This window comes from Pongo pygmaeus, chromosome 12 (genome assembly GCF_028885625.2).
Source record: "Pongo pygmaeus isolate AG05252 chromosome 12, NHGRI_mPonPyg2-v2.0_pri, whole genome shotgun sequence".
Taxonomy (NCBI): Eukaryota; Metazoa; Chordata; class Mammalia; order Primates; family Hominidae; genus Pongo; species Pongo pygmaeus.
In genome coordinates, this window is record NC_072385.2 from 85,103,519 (window position 1) to 85,121,528 (window position 18,010).

Here is an 18,010-nt window from a genome sequence, read left to right on the forward strand (position 1 = left end):
TGGAAACAGGGATCAGATTTTTATTTATCTTTATCCCCAGCACTTGATGTGGCACTTGGTATACAGTAAGTACTCAGTAAAGATTTGGATGGATGGGCCGGGCGCAGTGGCTCAAGCCTGTAATCCCAGCATTTTGGGAGGCCGAGGCGGGAGGATCACAAAGTCAGGAGTCTGAGACCACCCTGGCCAATATGGTGAAACCCTGTCTCTACTGAAATACAAAAATTAGCCAGGCATGGTGGTGGGCGCCTGTAGTTCCAGCTACTCCGGAGGCTGAGGCAGGAGAATCACTTGAACCCGAGAGGCGGAGGTTGCAGTAAGCCAAGATTGTGCCACTGCACTCCACCTGGGTGAGAAAGTGAGACTCCGTCTCAAAAAAAAAAAAAGAAAAAAAAAGATTTGGATCAATGGATGGATGGATCGATGGATGGATGAATGCATCAACTCAGGTCCCCCAACCCCGCCCCCAACTTAACTCCAGAGACCAGTGACCAGTGCTCTGCTAGGGGAAAAAAAAAAAAAAACCAACAACACTCAACTAAAATAGGGAAGAGCGAAGAGCTCTAATTTTAAAATTTGGTTTTTGACTTTATTATATTATGCCCACTACTACTTACTTACTACTCCAAAATAAATGTGGTACTATAACTGTCTTTTCAAGTTCTGACTTCTAGATAATTTTTTATTTGCAAAATTTTTAAAAATTAACTGAATTTTTAACACTCACGTGTGTCCACCTAATTCTAAAACAACCAGTTTAGGCCAGATGAGGTGGCTCACACCTGTAATCCTAGCATTTTGGGAGGCCAACGTGGGAGGATCCCTTGAGCCCAGGAATTCAAGAGCAGCCTGGGCAACATAGGGAGATCCCGTCTCTACTAAAAAACAAAAAATTAGCCAGGCACGATGGTATGCATCTGTAATCCCAGGTACTGAGGAGGCTGAGGCAGGAAGATCACTTGAGCCTGGGAAGTGGAGGCTGCAGTGAGCCATGATCGTGCCACTGTACTCCAGCCTGGATGACAGAGTGAGATCCCATGTCAAAAACAAAAACAATACAAGTTGAGATGGCCAAATGGGTGAATTCAGTTAACAAAAATCAATTTGGGTAAAAATGAAAGCAGTCTTATTTCAAAGAGCAGGGAGCAAACCTAAGGAAGAAGTGGTATCGGCTGAGAATGCAAAGAAGTTCAGGTATATTCATGGATGACAGATCTTTAAAGATTAATTAGGGAATGTCAGCTGTATTAGAAATATTTTTAACATTTGAAGTTGATGCATTAATCTCAACCATGGATATCAACAAATTTTCTCTTAGTGCCCCCATCCACAACAAATTCCTAGCCTAGCATGGTATTTCGTATGATATTTAAAAACTGTTCAACAGTTAAACTTATCTGGTAGAAATAGGTGCAAAAGGAAACAAATAAACCAGCTGTTTAGCTAAATGTTCCATCTCCCACCCCAAAGCATGGCCTCAGCTGACAAATTGCCATCTGTCTCTACCTGGTTTCAACCCAAGGAGGAACGTGAGAATATTTAAGCTATTTCCCATGAAAATAAACTTGGGGTGTTGAATATTTACTTGAATTTTTGTCTGGAAGCCGATCTATCTTCCATACCACTGCCTGGTAGGCACTCTCATATTTTGCTGACCCCACAGTGACTTGAATGACAGGTTCAGATTCAAGTTCATGTAAACTCCCCAGACATGCCCGGCGGTTCATTTTGGCTTTCAGAGACTTCTGCCTCTGGAGGTTCATGGTCCAAAGGGCCTTGATCCACTGTGATGGGACAGGAAAGTGTATCATTATATTGTCACAGGACCTTAAGGAACCAGCATAGGATGACCTCTGCGCCAATGGGGCCATGTTGACAAAAGCCTGAAGTTCCACGTATGCTCCCTGGACAACCACTACAGACTTCAAGGAAAAGGGAAGATCATCCCCATTATACAAAGTCTTGAAACGCATCAGCTCAAACCGGCAGGCATCCAGAGGTACAAACTTAATGATTCTTGATTGGTCAAATTCTTGTACTTTCACACACTTATGAAAATGGTAGTCAAGAATATCAATCCCCTTTTTTTCTGAGTCCTTCTCATAATAGGATTCATCTCGCTTCAGCAGCTCAAGGTCATTCAAGGTTAAAAAGCATTCCAGGTTCCCATTCACAAAGCAGAGGCAATAAATTTGAGTTATCACAGCACTTTCAACAAATTTTCCTTCTTTTGTGACTTTACCCCAAAAGTTGTCCACAATTTCCAAGGAAATTTCTTGCTCCTCGTAGTTCTTTTTTGGTTTTGAAACAGCTGGCAACTTCATCAGCTCCTCCTCCACGGTAGTCAGAAAGTCAAGGAAGTCATGGTACGATGTGGACCCCAACTTCAGCATCTGCTCTATGTCTGGTTCATGAACTACTTCTGTCTTAGAATGGTATTTCCTTTTTTCTGTGTAAGACACATGTTCAATCTTCACAGTGTGGATTTTTCCTGCTACACTGAAGTTCTCAACCTTGGGTTCAGAAAGCCTACAATATGGATCAAGCTGTATCTCTTTAAATGGTTTTTCTAATCCCTGTTCATAATACATCTGCAAAATTCCTCCAGGCAAAACTTTCAGAAAAATTGGTCCCCATTGCCGGGAAGACATCATATTCTTCTTCTCAGGAATTCTCAGCATGAAAGACCATCCGGATTTTGGCTGACTCCTGAAGAGTGTGTGGGGGACAAAGGAAGAGGCATTTTCTTCAGCACATAGACAGTGCATAGACAAACTTCTAAGTGAGTCTTGGTTCTCAGCTGACTGGAGATGTTCAAGCTTCTCACAGATATAGTTCAGTGAACACTTGTTTAGGCTTTTTTGATCAATAGGCATCTCCTTGTCTCTTGATGAGAACATCTTTTTGCTTCCTGGTGGGTCAAGGGTGAAATGGGAATCACTGCCTTCATCTTTCCAAAATGGACTTGAAAAAGCACAGTTCTCTCGAAAATACTGAAACTGGGGGAGATCATCACTTTGGAATCCTAGGCTTTCAGCCTGTTGAGGATTAACTTCATCTGGAAGACTTACTTTGGGAGTTGGATGTGTACATGAGTGGTCACTGGGTAACAAGGCATGGGATAAACATGTTGGTCTGGTAGGCAGTAAGGAAGATTCTCCTGATATTGCGAGTGGGCTGCCTGAAGATGATTCTGGAATAGGATAAAGCACATGAGTCCCTGCTTTGGGGATGCCAGGAAAACCTGGGAAGTCTTTGGTAGGTGTAGAAAGAGGAGAGTTACTTGGAGGTCCTGGACTGAAATAAAAGTCTACAATGGGGGAGGAGAGAGGAGTGCTGCTGGTGGAGGAAGAGCCACTGGGAAATTCCCTGAGGCCAGGAAGGTTCAGCTTCAGTCCATTTGGTCTACAGACACCTTGATTCTCCAGAGGAAAATTCTTTGACTTTTGAGAAGACTGAAAAGCAGGATCATCATCAAAGGTGACCCAGTTGCCTGGGTTTGTGGAGCACATCTTTGGGATCAGAGTGTGGTCGTGTCAAGAAATCAAATAGGTTGTCTCTGTTAAAAAAATAAAATAAGGAGAAAATAGGTATATAAAATGAAGGGGGCAATCATTACTAAATGTCTTTAGTTCTGATAAATGCTTAAAAATTATAATTCTGTTGGTGGCTAAGTGGATTAAAAAAAAAAACATGATCCAACTATATGCTGTCTATAAGGAACTCACTTTAGATTTAAAGACACACATATGCTGAAAGTGAAAGGATGAAAAAAGATATTCCATGCAAATGTTATTCAAGAGAGAGCAGGAGTAGCCATACTTAAGCAAAATAAACTTTAAGTCAAAAACTATCATAGGAGACAAAGAAGGACATAATACAATGATAAAAGAGTCAATTCACTAGGAAGACATAACAATTATAAATATATATTAACCCAGCTGGGAATGGTGGCTCACAACCGTAATCCCAGCACTTTGGGAGGCCGAGGCAAGCGGGTCACCTGAGGTCAGCAGTTCGAGACCAGTCTGGCCAACATAGCAGAACCCTGTCTCTACAAAAAAATACAAAAATTAGCCAAGCATGGTGGTGGGCACCTGTAATCCCAGCTACTAGGGAAGCTGAGGCAGGAGAATCTCTTGAACCTGGGAGGCAGACGTTGCAGTGAGCTGAGATAGTGCCACTGCACTCCAGCCTGGGTGACAGAGTGAAACTCCATCTCAAAATATATATGTATATTTATATATCCAACATCAGAGCACCCAAATATATGAAGCAAACATTAACAGAACTGAAGGGAGAAATAGATAGCCACTCACTAATAATTGGAGATTTCAACACCATACTTTCAACAATACACAGAATATCCAGACAGAAGACCAGCAAAGAAACAATAGACTTGAACACTATAAACTAAACTAAACTGCCAGACATATAGAGAACATTCCACCTAACAGCAGCAGAACACATATTCTTCTCAAGCACACACAGAACATTCGCCAAAGCAGATCACGTTAGGTTACAGAACAAATCTTAACAAATGTGAGAAGATTGAAATCACAAAAACATTTTTTCTAACCACAATGGAATAAAACTAGAAATTAATAATAGAAGGAAAACTAAAAAATTCACAAATATTTGAAAATTAACATACTCTTGAACAACCAATGGATCAAAGAAGAAATAAAAAAGGGAATTAGAAAATATCTTGAGACAAATGAAAATGAAAACACAGCACACCAAAATTTATGGGATGCAGCAAAAGCAGTACTCACAGGGAACTTTATAGCCACAAATGCGCTACTGCACTCCAGCCTGGGCAACACAGCGAGACTCCGTCTCAAAAAAAAAAAAGAGGAAGAAAGAGGGCTGGGTGCAGTGGCTCACATCTCTAATTCCAGCACTTTGGGAGGCCAAGGAGAGCGGATCACCTGAGGTCAGGAGTTCGAGACCAGCCTGACCAACATGGAGAAACCCCGTCTCTACTAAAAATACAAAAAATTAGCTGTGCATGGTGGTGCATGCTTGTAATCCCAGCTACGCAGGAGGCTGAGGCAGGAAAATCGCTTGAGCCCAGGAGACAGAGGTTGCAGTGAGCAGAGACTGTGTCATTCTTTTCCAGCCTGGGCAACGAGAGCGAAACTTTGTCTCAAACAAAAAAAAAAGTGGTGTTGAAAAAACTTGATATCCACATGCAAAAGAGAGATGTCCAATCTTTTGGCTTCCCTCAGCCACATTGGAGGAAGAAGAGTTAAGGCCAGGCACAGTGGCTCACACCTATAACCCCGGCACTTTGGGAGGCCAAGGTGAGTAGATCACTTGAGGTCAGGAGTTCGAGACCAGCCTGGCCAACATGGCAAAACCCAGTCTCTACTAAACATACAAAAGTTAACCAAGCATGGTGGTGGGTACCTGCCCAAAAATTAGCCAGGCATGGTGGTGGGCAGGAGAATTGCTTGAACCTGACAGGAGGAGGTTGCAGTGAGCTGAGATCGCACCATTGCGCTCCAGCCTGGGCGACAGAGAGAAACTCTATCTCAATAAAAAAGGAAGGAGGAGAAGGAGGAGAAAGAGGAGGAGGAGGAGGAGAAGGAGGAGAAGGAGAAGAAGGAGAATTAGAATTGTGTTGGGCCACACACAAAATACACTAACACTAAAGACAGCTGATGAGTTAAAAAAAGAAAAAAAAAAAAGATCTCGTTTTAAGAAAGTTTACAAATTTGTATTGGGCAGCATTCAAAGCCGTCCTGGACTACATGTAGCCTGTGGGCTGCAGGTTGGACAAGCTTGTCTTATATCATACACAACCATCAACTCAAAATGGATGAAAGAGGCTGGGTGCAGTGGCTCACACCTGCAATCCCAACAACTTTGGGAGGCCAAGGTGGGTGGATCACCTGAGGTCAGGAGTCCAAGACCAGCCTGGCCAACATGGTGAAACCCCATCTCTACTAAAAATACAAAAAAATTAGCCAGGCCTGGTGGCACACACCTGTAATCTAAGCTACTCAGGAGGCTAAGTCAGGGGAATTGCCCGGGAGGCAGAGGTTGCAGTAAGCTGAGATTGTGTCACTGCACTTCAGCCCGGGCGACAGAGTGAAACTCCATCTCAGAAAAAGATACATAAAAGATTTAAACATAAGACTTGAAACTATAAAACTGTTTTTTTTGTTGTTTTTTTTTTGTTTGTTTGTTTTGGCGGGCGCAGTGGCTCATGCCTGTAATCCCAGCACTTTGGGAGGCCGAGGCAGACGGATCACCTGAGGTCAGGAGTTCGAGATCAGCCTGGGCAACATGGTGAAACCGCGTCTCTACTAAAAATACAAAAAATAGCCAAGAGTGGTGGTGCACGCCTGTAATCCCAGCTACTCAGGAGGCTGAGGCAGGAGAATCGCTTGAACCCAGGGGTGGAGGTAGCAGTGAGTCAAGATTGTGCCATTGCACTCCAGCCAGCCTGGGCAACAAGAGTGAATCTCCGCTCCTACAAAAAACAAACCAAAAACAAACACCTCTGTTTTTTTTTTGTTGTTTCTTTTATTTTATTTTATTTTATTTTTTTTGAAATGGAGTCTTGCTCTGTTGCTCAGGCTGGAATGCAGTGGCCGGATCTCGACTCACTGCAACCTCTGCCTCCCTGGTTCAATCAGTTCTCCTGCCTCAGCCTCCTGAGTAGCTGGGATTACAGGCACACACCACCATGCCTGGCTAATTTTTGTATTTTTAGTAGAGATGGGGTTTCCCCACTTTGGTCAGGCTGGTCTCAAACTCTTGACCTCGTGATCTGCCCGCCTTGGCCTCCCAAAGTGCTAGGATTACAGGGATGAGCCACCACACCTGGCGAAAACTATAAAACTCTTAGAAAAAAACGCAGAGGAAAATCTTCATAACATTGGTCTTGGCAATGATTTCTTGGATATGACAGCAAAGCACAGGCAACAAAAGCAAAAACAGAAAAGTGAGACACCATTAAACTTAAAAGTTTCTGCACAGCAAAGGAAACAATCAACAGAGTAAAAAGTTAACATAAAGAATATGAGAAAATATTTGCAAACAGTATTTCTTTTTTTTTTTTTTTTTTTTTGTTGAGACAGAGTCTCGCTCAGTCACCCAGGCTGGAGTGCAGTGGCACGATCTCGGCTTACGGCAAGCTCCGCCTCCCAGGTTCACGCCATTCTCCTGCCTCAGCCTCCCAAGTAGCTGGGACTACAGGCACCCGCCACCGCGCCCGGCTAATTTTTTGTATTTTTAGTAGAGATGGAGTTTCACCGTGTTAGCCAGGATGGTCTCGATCTCCTGACCTAGTGATTCGCCCGTCTCCACCTCCCAAAATGCTGGGATTACAGGCATGAGCCACCGCGCCCGGCCTGCAAACGGTATTTCTTATAAGGAATTAATATCCAAAACATATAAGGAACTCAATAAACTCAACAACAAGAAAATAAATAACGCAATTTAGTAATTGGCAAAGTACTTGAATAGACATGTCTCCAAAAAAGACATACAAATAGCCAGAAAATATATGAAAAGATGCTCAACATCACTAATCATCAGGAAAATGCAAATTAAAACTACAACGAGGTATCACCTCATACCTTTTAGAATGGCCATTATTTTCTTTTTTTAAAAAAAAAAAAAAAAAAAAAAAAAAGGATAATATGGCCAGGCACAGTGGCTCACACCTATAACCCCAGCACTTTGGAAAGCCAAGGCGAGAGGATCACTTGAGGTCAGGAGTTCAAGACCAGTCTGGCCAACATGGTGAAAACTCATCTCTACTAAAAATACAAAAATTATCTGGGTGTGGCAGGTGCCTGAAATCCCAGCTACTCAGGAGGCTGAGGCATGAGAATCACTTGAACCTGGGAGGCAGAGGTTGCAGTGAGCCGAGATCCCACTGCACTCCAGCCTGGGCAACACAGTGAGACTCTGTCTCAAAAAAAAAAAAAAAAAAAGGGAAAACAATAAATTTTGGCAAGGATGTAGGAAATCGGAACCCTTGTGCATTGTTGCTGAGAATGTAAAGTGGTGCAGCCACGATGGGGAACAATATGGAAGGCCCTCAAAAAACTAAAAATAGGGCCAGGTGCGGTGGCTCACACCTCTAATCCCAGCACTTTGGGAGGCCGAGACAGGTGGATCACCTAAGACCAGGAGTTCAAGACCAGCCTAGCCAACATGGTGAAACCCTGTCTCTACTAAAAATACAAAATTAGCCAGGTGTGGTGGCGCGCACCTGTAATCTCAGCTACTTGGGAGGCTGAGGCAGGAGAATCGCTTGAACCCAGGAGGCAGAGGTTGCAGTGAATGGGTATCACACCATTGCACTCCAGCCTGGGCAACAAGAGCAAAACCGCATCTCGAAAAAAAAAAATTAAAAATAGAACTACCGTATGATCCAGCAATCCCACTTCTGGGTATTTATCCAAAAGAATTTATTTACTTATTTATTTATTTATTTGTTTGTTTTTTGAGACGGAATTTTGCTCTTGTTGCCCAGGCTGGAGTGCAGTGGCACAATCTCGGCTCATCACAACCTCTGCCTCCCGGGTTCAAGTGATTCTCCTGCCTCAGCCTTCCAAGTAGCTGGGATTACCGGCATGCGCCACCATGCCCGGCTAATTTTGTATTTTTAGTAGAGATGGGGTTTCTCCATGTTGGTCAGGCTGGTTTTGAACTCCCGACCTCAGGTGATCCACCCGCCTCGGCCTCCCAAAGTGCTGGGATTACAGGCATGAGTCACTGCGCCCAGCCTATCCACAAGAATTTAAAACAAGGTCTTGAAAAAATATTTGCACTCTCATATTCATTGCATCATTATTTACAATAGTCAACATGGAAACAACTTAAATGTTCATCGATGGATGGATGCATAAGGAAAATGCAGCATATTCATACAATAGAATATTATTCAGTATTAAAAGGAAGAAAATTCTGATGCAGGTTGCAACATAGATGAACCTTCAGCACATTATGCTAAGTGCAGTAAGCCCATCACAGAAGGACAAATCCTACATGACTCCTTTTACACAAAGTATGTAAAGTAGTCTAACTCATACCACAGAAAGTAAAATGGCATTTGCCAGGAACTGGGAGAAAGTAAAAATGGGAAGTTGCTGTTCAGTGGATATAGTTTCAGTTATGTAAGATGAAAAGGTTCTAGAGATTTGCTGTACAACAATGTGCATATCATTCATAACACTGTTTTTAACACTTAAAAACTTTTAAAAGAGTAGATTTCCTGTTGTGTAGTTTCATTTACCACAATTGAATAAAACTAGAATACATTTGAATCAACTCAATAAATCTTTATTTGAGTGATCACTATGTACCCAGACCTTGTTAGTATTGTGAAAAACACAGGAGGAGAAGATTAAAAATCCAATTTATAATGAACTTATAACCCATTGACAGTCCAAAAATATGTGAGGTTTATAGTTTAGAAGCATTTTCAAATTCACAATCTCATTTATCAAAAAGACCCTGTGAAGTGTATTATTATTCCTGTTTCATAGCTGAGATGACTTGGCTTTAGGTTCATTGCCTAAAGTCACCCAGCCAGTAAGAGGTAGAGCCAGAATCTTTTAAATAACAGCTTTATTGAGATATAATTCTTATACCATGAATTCACCCTTTTAAAAAAGTGTGAATTCAGTGGCTTTTAGTATGTTTAGTATGTTAACAGAATTGTGCAAGCATCACAACTATCAAATTCCACAACATTCTTTCTTTTTTTTTTTTTTTTTTTTTTTTTTTTGAGGCGGAGTTGCACTCTGTCACTCAGGCTAGAGTGCAGTGGTCCGATCTCAACTCACTGCAACCTCCACCTCCAGGGTTCAATTGATTCTCCTGCCTCAGCCTCCCAAGTAGCTGGGATTACAGATGCACGCCACCACACCCAGCTAATTTTTGTATTTTTAGTAGAAACAGGGTTTCACCATGTTGGCCAAGCTGGTCTCAAACTCCTGATCTCAAGTGATCCACCTGCCTCAGCCTCCCAAAGTGCTGGGATTACAGGTGCGAGCCACCGCACCTGGCCAAATTCCACAACATTCTTATCATCCCAATAATAAACCCTGTATACTTACTAGTAGTCACTCCACATACTCCCCTCCCCACAGGCCCTAGAAACCACTAAACTACTTTCTGTCTCTATGAATTTGCCTATTCAGGACATTTCATATAAATTGAATCATACAACATATGGCTTTTGTGTCTGGCTTCTTTCACCTAGCATAATGTTTCCAAGGTCATCCATGTGGTAGCACATATCACTGCTTCCTTCCTTTTCAAGGCTGAAGAGTAGTCCACTGCACGGAAATATGACACTTTGTTTATCCATTTATCAGTTGATAGACATTTGGTTTGTTTCCACTTTTTAGTTATTTTAAATAATGCTGCTCTGAATATTTGTGTATAAGTTTCGTGTGATCCTTTTTCTTGAGTATATACCTAGGTGTGGAAAAACCAGGATTTGAATACAGGTCTCTTCAGCCCAACCTGATACAACAAATTGCTGAAATTATTCTAATGACACCAGAGGCAGTGAAGTGTAAGGACCACAACACTGATGTGGGGCTTGGGTAACCCAAATTCTGGGCACTGCTCTGTCACTCACTAGCTGTGTGCACAGCCCCTCCAGACATTGAGGGATTACACTAGAATGAGCTCTGTGGTCCTTTCCAACTCCAAAGTGATACTGTGGCGGCTGACGTCCAGTGGAAAATGTTGTCAAAAGCAGAAATTGTATTACCACTAAATACATGGGCTTTAGTGCTGGGATATTTATTTATTTATCTTTCAGAGGTGGGACCTTGCTGTTTCCAAGGCTGGTCTCAAATTCCTGGGCTGAAGTGATCCTCCTGCCTCAGCCTCCCAAGTAGCTGGGATAGGGCAAACGGTCCAAACTGACAGAAAATGAAAGTCCCTGAGATCTACTGATATAAAAATGCAAACCCTGCTGGAATCATGCCCGTGGGAAAGGCCTATTTTTCTCCCTCCAGCCCACTGTCTTGCCTCCCCTTGTGGATAATGAAGCTTCAACCAATGCAATCATTTAACCTTGGAAACTAGCCAACACAAAGAGTGAGAGGGCCTGGGGCTCCGCTGGGGACAGAGCACTCACTGTTGTCATTTGCTGCATCCACACATTACTGAGGGCACAAAAACACACAGCGGAGGGCAGCCCAGGATGCTGGCTCTCTGGAGGCCATTTCACTGTCACTGCCCTTAGGCTGAAGTTGCTGTGAAGCACCTTCCCTCAGAGCAGGGAGAGCAGAGTTTCCATGGGACCCACCAGGAGGCTCAGAGGTAGGAAATGAGCAGCACTATTTCTCCATCTCACCCTCTTCAGAAGGCCAAAATAATGCCTCCTATAGGGGTGAGAGCTCAGGAAAATATTTACTTTAGTTGGGTTTATTAAAAAGAAAAGAAAAAGAGGAAATAATTCCGTTTCAGACTGAATACGATTCTGATGTATGCCAAAAATTTCACCTCATCAGTTTTCCTTGTAGCTTCAAAATTTGCAACAGTGGTGTTGGTTTCTTCAGTTTTTGCTTATTATGAGACAAATAAACTGATTTCCATAAGCAGGACAAAAGAAATCAAGCCCATTACTTTGTAAGCAGCCCTGAATTTTTTAAAAGCAAACCTTACACAAACATCTCCTACCTTGAACCCCAGATCTATGCAAAGTGCACTCCTACACCCTCACTGTCCAACTTTCACCCCCGTCCAGGACTCTTCCATAGGAGGCACTCAGCAAATGTGATGTGAGTTTACTCAACCAAATAGAACTTCATATGGTGCCCAATAGGAACCCAAACCTTTGTCCTGGAAGTTTAATACTGTTCTGGAGTCAGCAGCTCTGATTCCCCATTGTCGAGGGGAGGCCTGTTTCCCACTGACCTCCTCTTCCTCCCCTCTTCAATCTGTTGCTATCTTCCTTTATTAATCCTTTTTGTTTTTTCCCGTGATGGAGTCTTCCTCTGTCACCCAGGCTGGAGTGTAGTGGCATGATCTTGGCTCACTGCAACCTCTGCCTCCCAGGTTCAAGCAATTCTCCTGCCTCAGCCTCCCGAGTAGCTGGGATTACAGGTGCCTACCACCGTGCCAGGCTAATTTTTGTATTTTTAGTAGAGACAGGGTTTCACCATGTTGGCCAGGCTGGTCTCGAACTCCTGACCTTGTGGTCCGCCTGCCTTGGCCTCCCAAAGTGCTGGGATTACAGGCGTGAGCCACCGTGCCCGGCCTATCAATCCTTTTTACACTTGCTTCCATTTCTCTCACCTCTTTCACCTGATCCTTCTATATGACTTCATCTTTCTATTCTGGTCTCAAAACCCCCACCAGTCAGTTGGCACAAAGTAAACAACTAAGATCAATTTTATGCAGCACCTTCTTTCCCTTTCCTTCCCTCCTAATCCTCTCATAGGAAAGGGGGCCACACCCTGTCCAGAGCCTTGGTCTGTCAGAAGCCTATTGGGTCTCTGAGAGATAAGAAGGCTCAGAGAAGTTTAGATGCATTTTCCTCAGTCATCTGCTACTTTACCCTATGCACTTTGAGACACTGGAATCCAAGAGTATTCAAGGGGCAGCATCTATGTAATTTCAGTTTTGTTTTGTTCCTGCATTACAAGTAGGGTTGGTCTAGATATGTACCTGTTCCTCCCAGAAAGCCCTTCACAGGCAACATCTCATTTAAACTGCATGACAATCCAGAGCAGACCACAGCATCTGGGCACTTTCCCCAAAGTCTCAAATCCAGTTAGTGCAGAGCTGGGAACCAAAGACTCCTGGCATCAAGTCGCCAGCTGCCTTCCTCTGAAGCAAAGATTCCTCTATTCTGATTCCCTGGCTTTTCCCTCAGCTGTGGATTCCATCCCAGCCTGCGTGCCCCATACTTTTCAAAGGTCTATTTTCAATCTGGAATACCCTGCAAACTCCTAGAGGACAATTCCACACAAAATTCAGAGACAATGCCAGTCACAGTGGCCCATGCCTGTAATCCCAGCACTTTGGAAGGCCAAGGCGGGCAGATCACTTGAGGCCAGGAGTTCAAGACCAGCCTGGCCAACATGGTGAAACCGTGTCTCTACCAAAAATACAAAAATTAGCTGGGTGTGGTGGTGCTCCTCACAGCTACTCGGGAGGCTGAGGCAGGAGAATCGCTTGAGCCCAGGAGGTGGAGGTTGCAGTGAGCCAAGATCACTCCACTGCACTCCAGCCTATGGGATAGTGCAAGACTCTGGGGAAAGAGGAAAAAAAAAAAAAACTCAGAGACAGTTGAGACATCAAAACTCTGAATGAGGCCCAGAAAGAAAAGGAGAATGTATTACGGCGAGAATTTCTAGAAATCCATTTCTGAGGTTCGAAGGTTTCTAGGAAAGTGTTTGCTTCCTCTTTAGACTATTAGACATTTTCTTCAGCTGTCTGTTTTCAAAGCACTGAACTCAAGAAGAAATTAAAAGTAGGCACACATGTCTATTCACACCAGGAATAACAAGGATCTAGGATACAATGGTTTGCAACCTTAGACCTCAACATGTGTGACAAATGGCATTCAAAAGCCTAGCACGTGCTCTTGGATGTGCCCAGAATTTAGCACTCCCCATATTTAGGGAAGCCCTGAACTAACTAATTGTCCCTACCATTTTAAGTGGTGATCAGCAATAGGAGGGTTCATACAAAACATGAACAAAGGTTGCACTCGCACACAGTTCGTACACTCCACCCCTTTCTCCCACTTAAGAAATCATATTGGAATTCTTTTTTTTTTTAATTTGAGACTAAGTCTCACTCTGTCACCCAGGCTGGAGTGCAGTGGTGCAATCTCAGCTCACTGCACTTCTACCTCCCGGGTTCAAGTGATTCTCCTGCCTCAGCCTCCCGAGTAGCTGAGATTACAGATGCGCATCACCACGCCCTGCTAATTTTTGTATTTTTACTAGAGATGGGGTTTCGCCATGTTGGCGAGGCTGGCCTCAAACTCCTGACCTCAAGTGATCTGCCTGCCTAGGCCTCCCAAAGCGCTGGGATTACAGGCATGAGCCACCATGCCCAGCCTGGAATTCTTGTAAGAGTATTATGGAGATTATCATGAATTGACTCTAAATCGTTTAAAAATACATCTTTCACAAACAGCAATACCTTAAATATTATTACAAATTGATTATCTCTAATTCAAAAACACAAAATCTGAAATGCTCCAAAATTCAAAATGTTTTGAATGCCAACATGACACTCAAAGGAAAAGCTCACTTGAGCATTTTAGACTTGGGGATGCAAATATTCCAAAATCCAAAAAAATCTAAAACACTTCTGGTCTGAGCATTTGGTGTAAAGGATACTCAACCTGTAACAATATTGCAAATTACTTGCAACAAGCCCTATAAATAAGAAGCACTGGTATGGAAAAACAATCTCACAAAAAGGAATTTAAAGATAAAATCTTTCAAGCCATCATAGGAAAAAATTCATACATTCTTTGAGAGTGAGACTGAAGCTTTTTCAAGGAAAGGGCATGTCTCATTTATTAAGACATTTTCCACACTGTCTACAAATGCCTGACACAAATACAAAAAGCTTAATGCATTTCTGATTGAATAATTTTAAATGGTCTTTTCACTTTTCCACAAATTAAATCTCTCTACTTCCCTCCCAGTTCAAAGAATCACTGGATAACACATTTTCCACACTGTCTACAAATGCCTGACACAAATACACAAAGCTTAATACATTTCTGATTGAATAATTTTAAATGATCTTTTCATTTTTCCACAAATTAAATCTCTCTACTGCCCTCCCCAGTTCAAAGAATCACTGGATTTTAGGTTAGGAAGACATTGAAGGCTTTCTGTTCAATTAACCACACTAACAAACATTTATCAAATAACTATGTGTTCACGGTGTGCTAAGGGCTATAGGCTGTATATGCATGATCTCATTTAATACTCACAATCTCATGAAATAATATTATCATTATTTGGTAGAAAAGGAAAATAAGTTCGGAGAAGTTAAGCTACTTGCCTAAAGTTGCCCGACCAGTAAGACGTGGAACCTAGACTGTGACCAGGTCTGTCCGATCCCAAAGTCCACCACCTAGAGGTCCAGAGAGATCCAATGCCTTGCTGGTGTCAGGGGTCCTGCCTTTTCTGCACCCTCCACCACCCCACCCTTCGCTAATGAAACAGCACCAGGGTAGAGCCCCACTTCCCGGAGCCAGGAGCTCTAGATTGGAAGGATGCTGTTCTCACCTGAGAAGAGCCTATTTCTCCAGCAAGCCCACCACACATATCTGCCCCTTGGACATCAGGCTGTGGGAAAAGCAGACTGTGATAATTTTCCCCAAGGTTGCTCAAGAACAACAGCTCAGTACAAATTTGGGTCATTTCTGAGAATGGCTTTCATAACTCTGCTCGCCCTATTTCCTGCCCCTTCTTGACTGCATCAGCTGGCTGTCCTATCCTTACTGATGAACAATTTCTCAGAATTGTTGTCTAATAAATAGATTTAGGTGCCCCGCCTCTCTTTTAGTGGCGATTCCAGTATTCTGTGTAATTTTCCAAATTTTGTGTAACTCCCTGCAAAGTCCATTCCTCCCACACCATCATCCCCCACTCCCCTCCAACCTCAAGAGTCTACTTCTGCCGTTCTTTGCAGTTTTCCTCTACTTTTCTTCATAAACCACTCAAATAAAATGTAAATATGAAGTTCTACCTTCTCCTGTAGATTGTTGAAGTCAGATTAGATGCATGTGATAGGTGAAACAGCAATCCAGGTCATTTGCAGCTGAAGAGTTTGTCCCCACTTCAGTATGCATCTGTGGGAAAAAGCACCCCTCAATGTGGTCCCTAATGTCTGGCTCCTCTGTTTCTGCTAGATGTTGGGGGAGGACTGATGCCAAGGAGGTATTCAGCAGAGCTCAGGAAGGCATCATCAACACCTCTCAGTAGCCTCCTGGTATCAGCCCAACCAAACTGTCCCTGTTGGGCCAATTCCTACTCAAGCCTCAGGAATACCCTCTCCTTCAGCAGAGGGCTGAATTGAGTCCTTTATGCCTGTGGCTTTTCTTTGCTCTGTAACAATGCTGCATAATCTAGAGAAAGAATGTCTTAATTTCAGTGTGTCTGTGTGGTTCCATTGGCTGTTTTTCAAATAAGGAATTCTCAGACTCCCTATAGCGCCAGACTCCTCAAGAGCAACATTGTAACTAGACTTTAGCAGCATTTCCAAACCCTCAGTCTGTTTTTGTATGATTGGAAGGCTGCAATCTAGCTACTGTACATTCCAGAAACAACTGTACATCCTGGAAACAAAGCCAAAGTCAGGGACAGGCCAGTGTGTTAACATGCAGCTGTGAAGAATTTTCTTAAGGGCTTGCTATGACAGTATTTAAAATACCATTCCTGGCCAGGTGCAGTGGCTTACGCCTGTAATCGCAGCACTTTGGGAGGCCGAGGTGGGCAGAATCACCTGAGGTCAGGAGTTCGAAACCAACATGGCGAAACCCCGTCTCTACTAAAAATACAAAAATTAGCCGGGCACAGTGGTGGGCGCCTGTAATCCCAGCTACTCAGGAGGCTGAGGCAGGAGAATCGCTTGAACCCAGGAGGCGGAGATTGCAGTGAGCTGAGATCGCGCCATTGCACTCCAGCCTGGATGACAGGGCAAGACTGCGTCTCAAAAATAAATAAATAAATAAAAATAAAATACCATTCCTGTAAAACGCTTCCTTCTAAAGGGGAAAGCAAAAGTTTGGGACAAAAAGGAATCATCGGAAAACACAGTACCTTAAGGAAAATTAAAAAGCCTCACCTTCATCTTAGGTCATGGGAGAAGTGCCCACAGGCTGCATGAACCATATTATTAACACATACGTTCTGCAGCTCACAATGCTTAATCGCAAACATGTGTGGTATTTAGTTCAGCTATGTGACAGGGAATAACATTTGTAAAATATTAAACCACAGCAAAACCTAACCATGCCTTCAAATATTGTCAGTGCTGGTTCCAGCTCAATTCCTTAACACTGCCCCTCCCCTATGGCATTTAACCTTCATTTTTCCAGCATGAATTTGGGTGCCAAATTTTTTTTTTTTTTTACCTTGTTCTAATAATCTGTTCATTTCCTAAATTTAGAGAATAGTGACATAGATTCTCTCTTTGACCAAATTCTAGCCAGGCTTGGAGCCTGCTTCTTGAATAGGCCTTTCAACTTCAGCCTGTAACAACTTGAACAAACACTAATATAGCTTCCAATGGCTCAAGGCCACACCAATACAACACCAGCCCCTCTTAAAGTGCCTGCCTGAGAAAATGCAAGGCTGCCTGAAGAATTCAATGTTTGTTTCAATCAACGCCTGAAGACAGGGTCCCTGCCTTCCAGCCTCAGTGGGAGAGTAGGAGCCTAACTTTGATAAATGCCAGTTTGCAAACCCAGATGGATTTCACATGGACCAACCCCTCCTTCCCACTTTTGGTAATTTTTCACTTCCCTGACTCCCTTGAGCTCATTCTCTCTTTAAAATGCCCAGTCACAGGTCGGGTGCGGTGGCTCACGCCTGTAATCCCAGCACTTTGGGAGACTGAGGTGGGCGGATCACCTGACGTCAGGAGATCGAAACCAGCCTGACCAACATGGTGAAACCCCGTCTCTACTAAAAACACAAAAATTAGCCGGGCATGGTGGTGGGCACCTGTAATCCCAGCTACTTGGGAAGCTGAGGCAGGAGAATCACTTGAACCTGAGAGGCGGAGGTTGCAATGAGCCAAGATGGTGTCACTGCACTCCAGCCTGGGTGACAGAGTGAAACTCCATCTCAAAAAAATAAAAAATAAAATGCCCAGTCACTCTATACAAATGGAAATTGAGTTTGGTTCAAGCTAGACTCTTTTCCCTGTTGCAATAGTTATTACCAATTAAAAATCTATTCTCACCACTTTAACATTAACACTTTAATGTCCAGCTGTGTTTATCTTTGACAGTAATATGAACAGAATCCAACCCAAACTG

The 18,010-nt window shown here is 43.1% G+C and overlaps 1 protein-coding gene across 8 annotated transcripts in view; it reads right to left on the reverse strand.

The window, feature by feature from the left end:
- Window positions 1-18,010, reverse strand: part of STON1 (stonin 1) — a 65,465-nt gene that overhangs the window by 14,340 nt on the left and 33,115 nt on the right. For 5 of the 8 annotated variants that reach the window (XR_010123251.1, XM_063649387.1, XM_054474740.2 and 2 more), the window contains exon 2: window positions 1,586-3,559. Coding sequence is in view for 7 of the 8 variants with exons in the window: in XM_063649387.1 (XP_063505457.1) it covers window positions 1,586-3,512 (1,927 nt within the window). In the remaining variant the exon portion in view is untranslated. Of the gene's footprint in view, window positions 1-1,585; window positions 3,560-15,714; window positions 15,818-18,010 lie in introns of all 8 variants that reach the window. The other 3 variants (XM_063649388.1, XM_063649385.1, XM_063649386.1) reach the window with 1 other exon arrangement.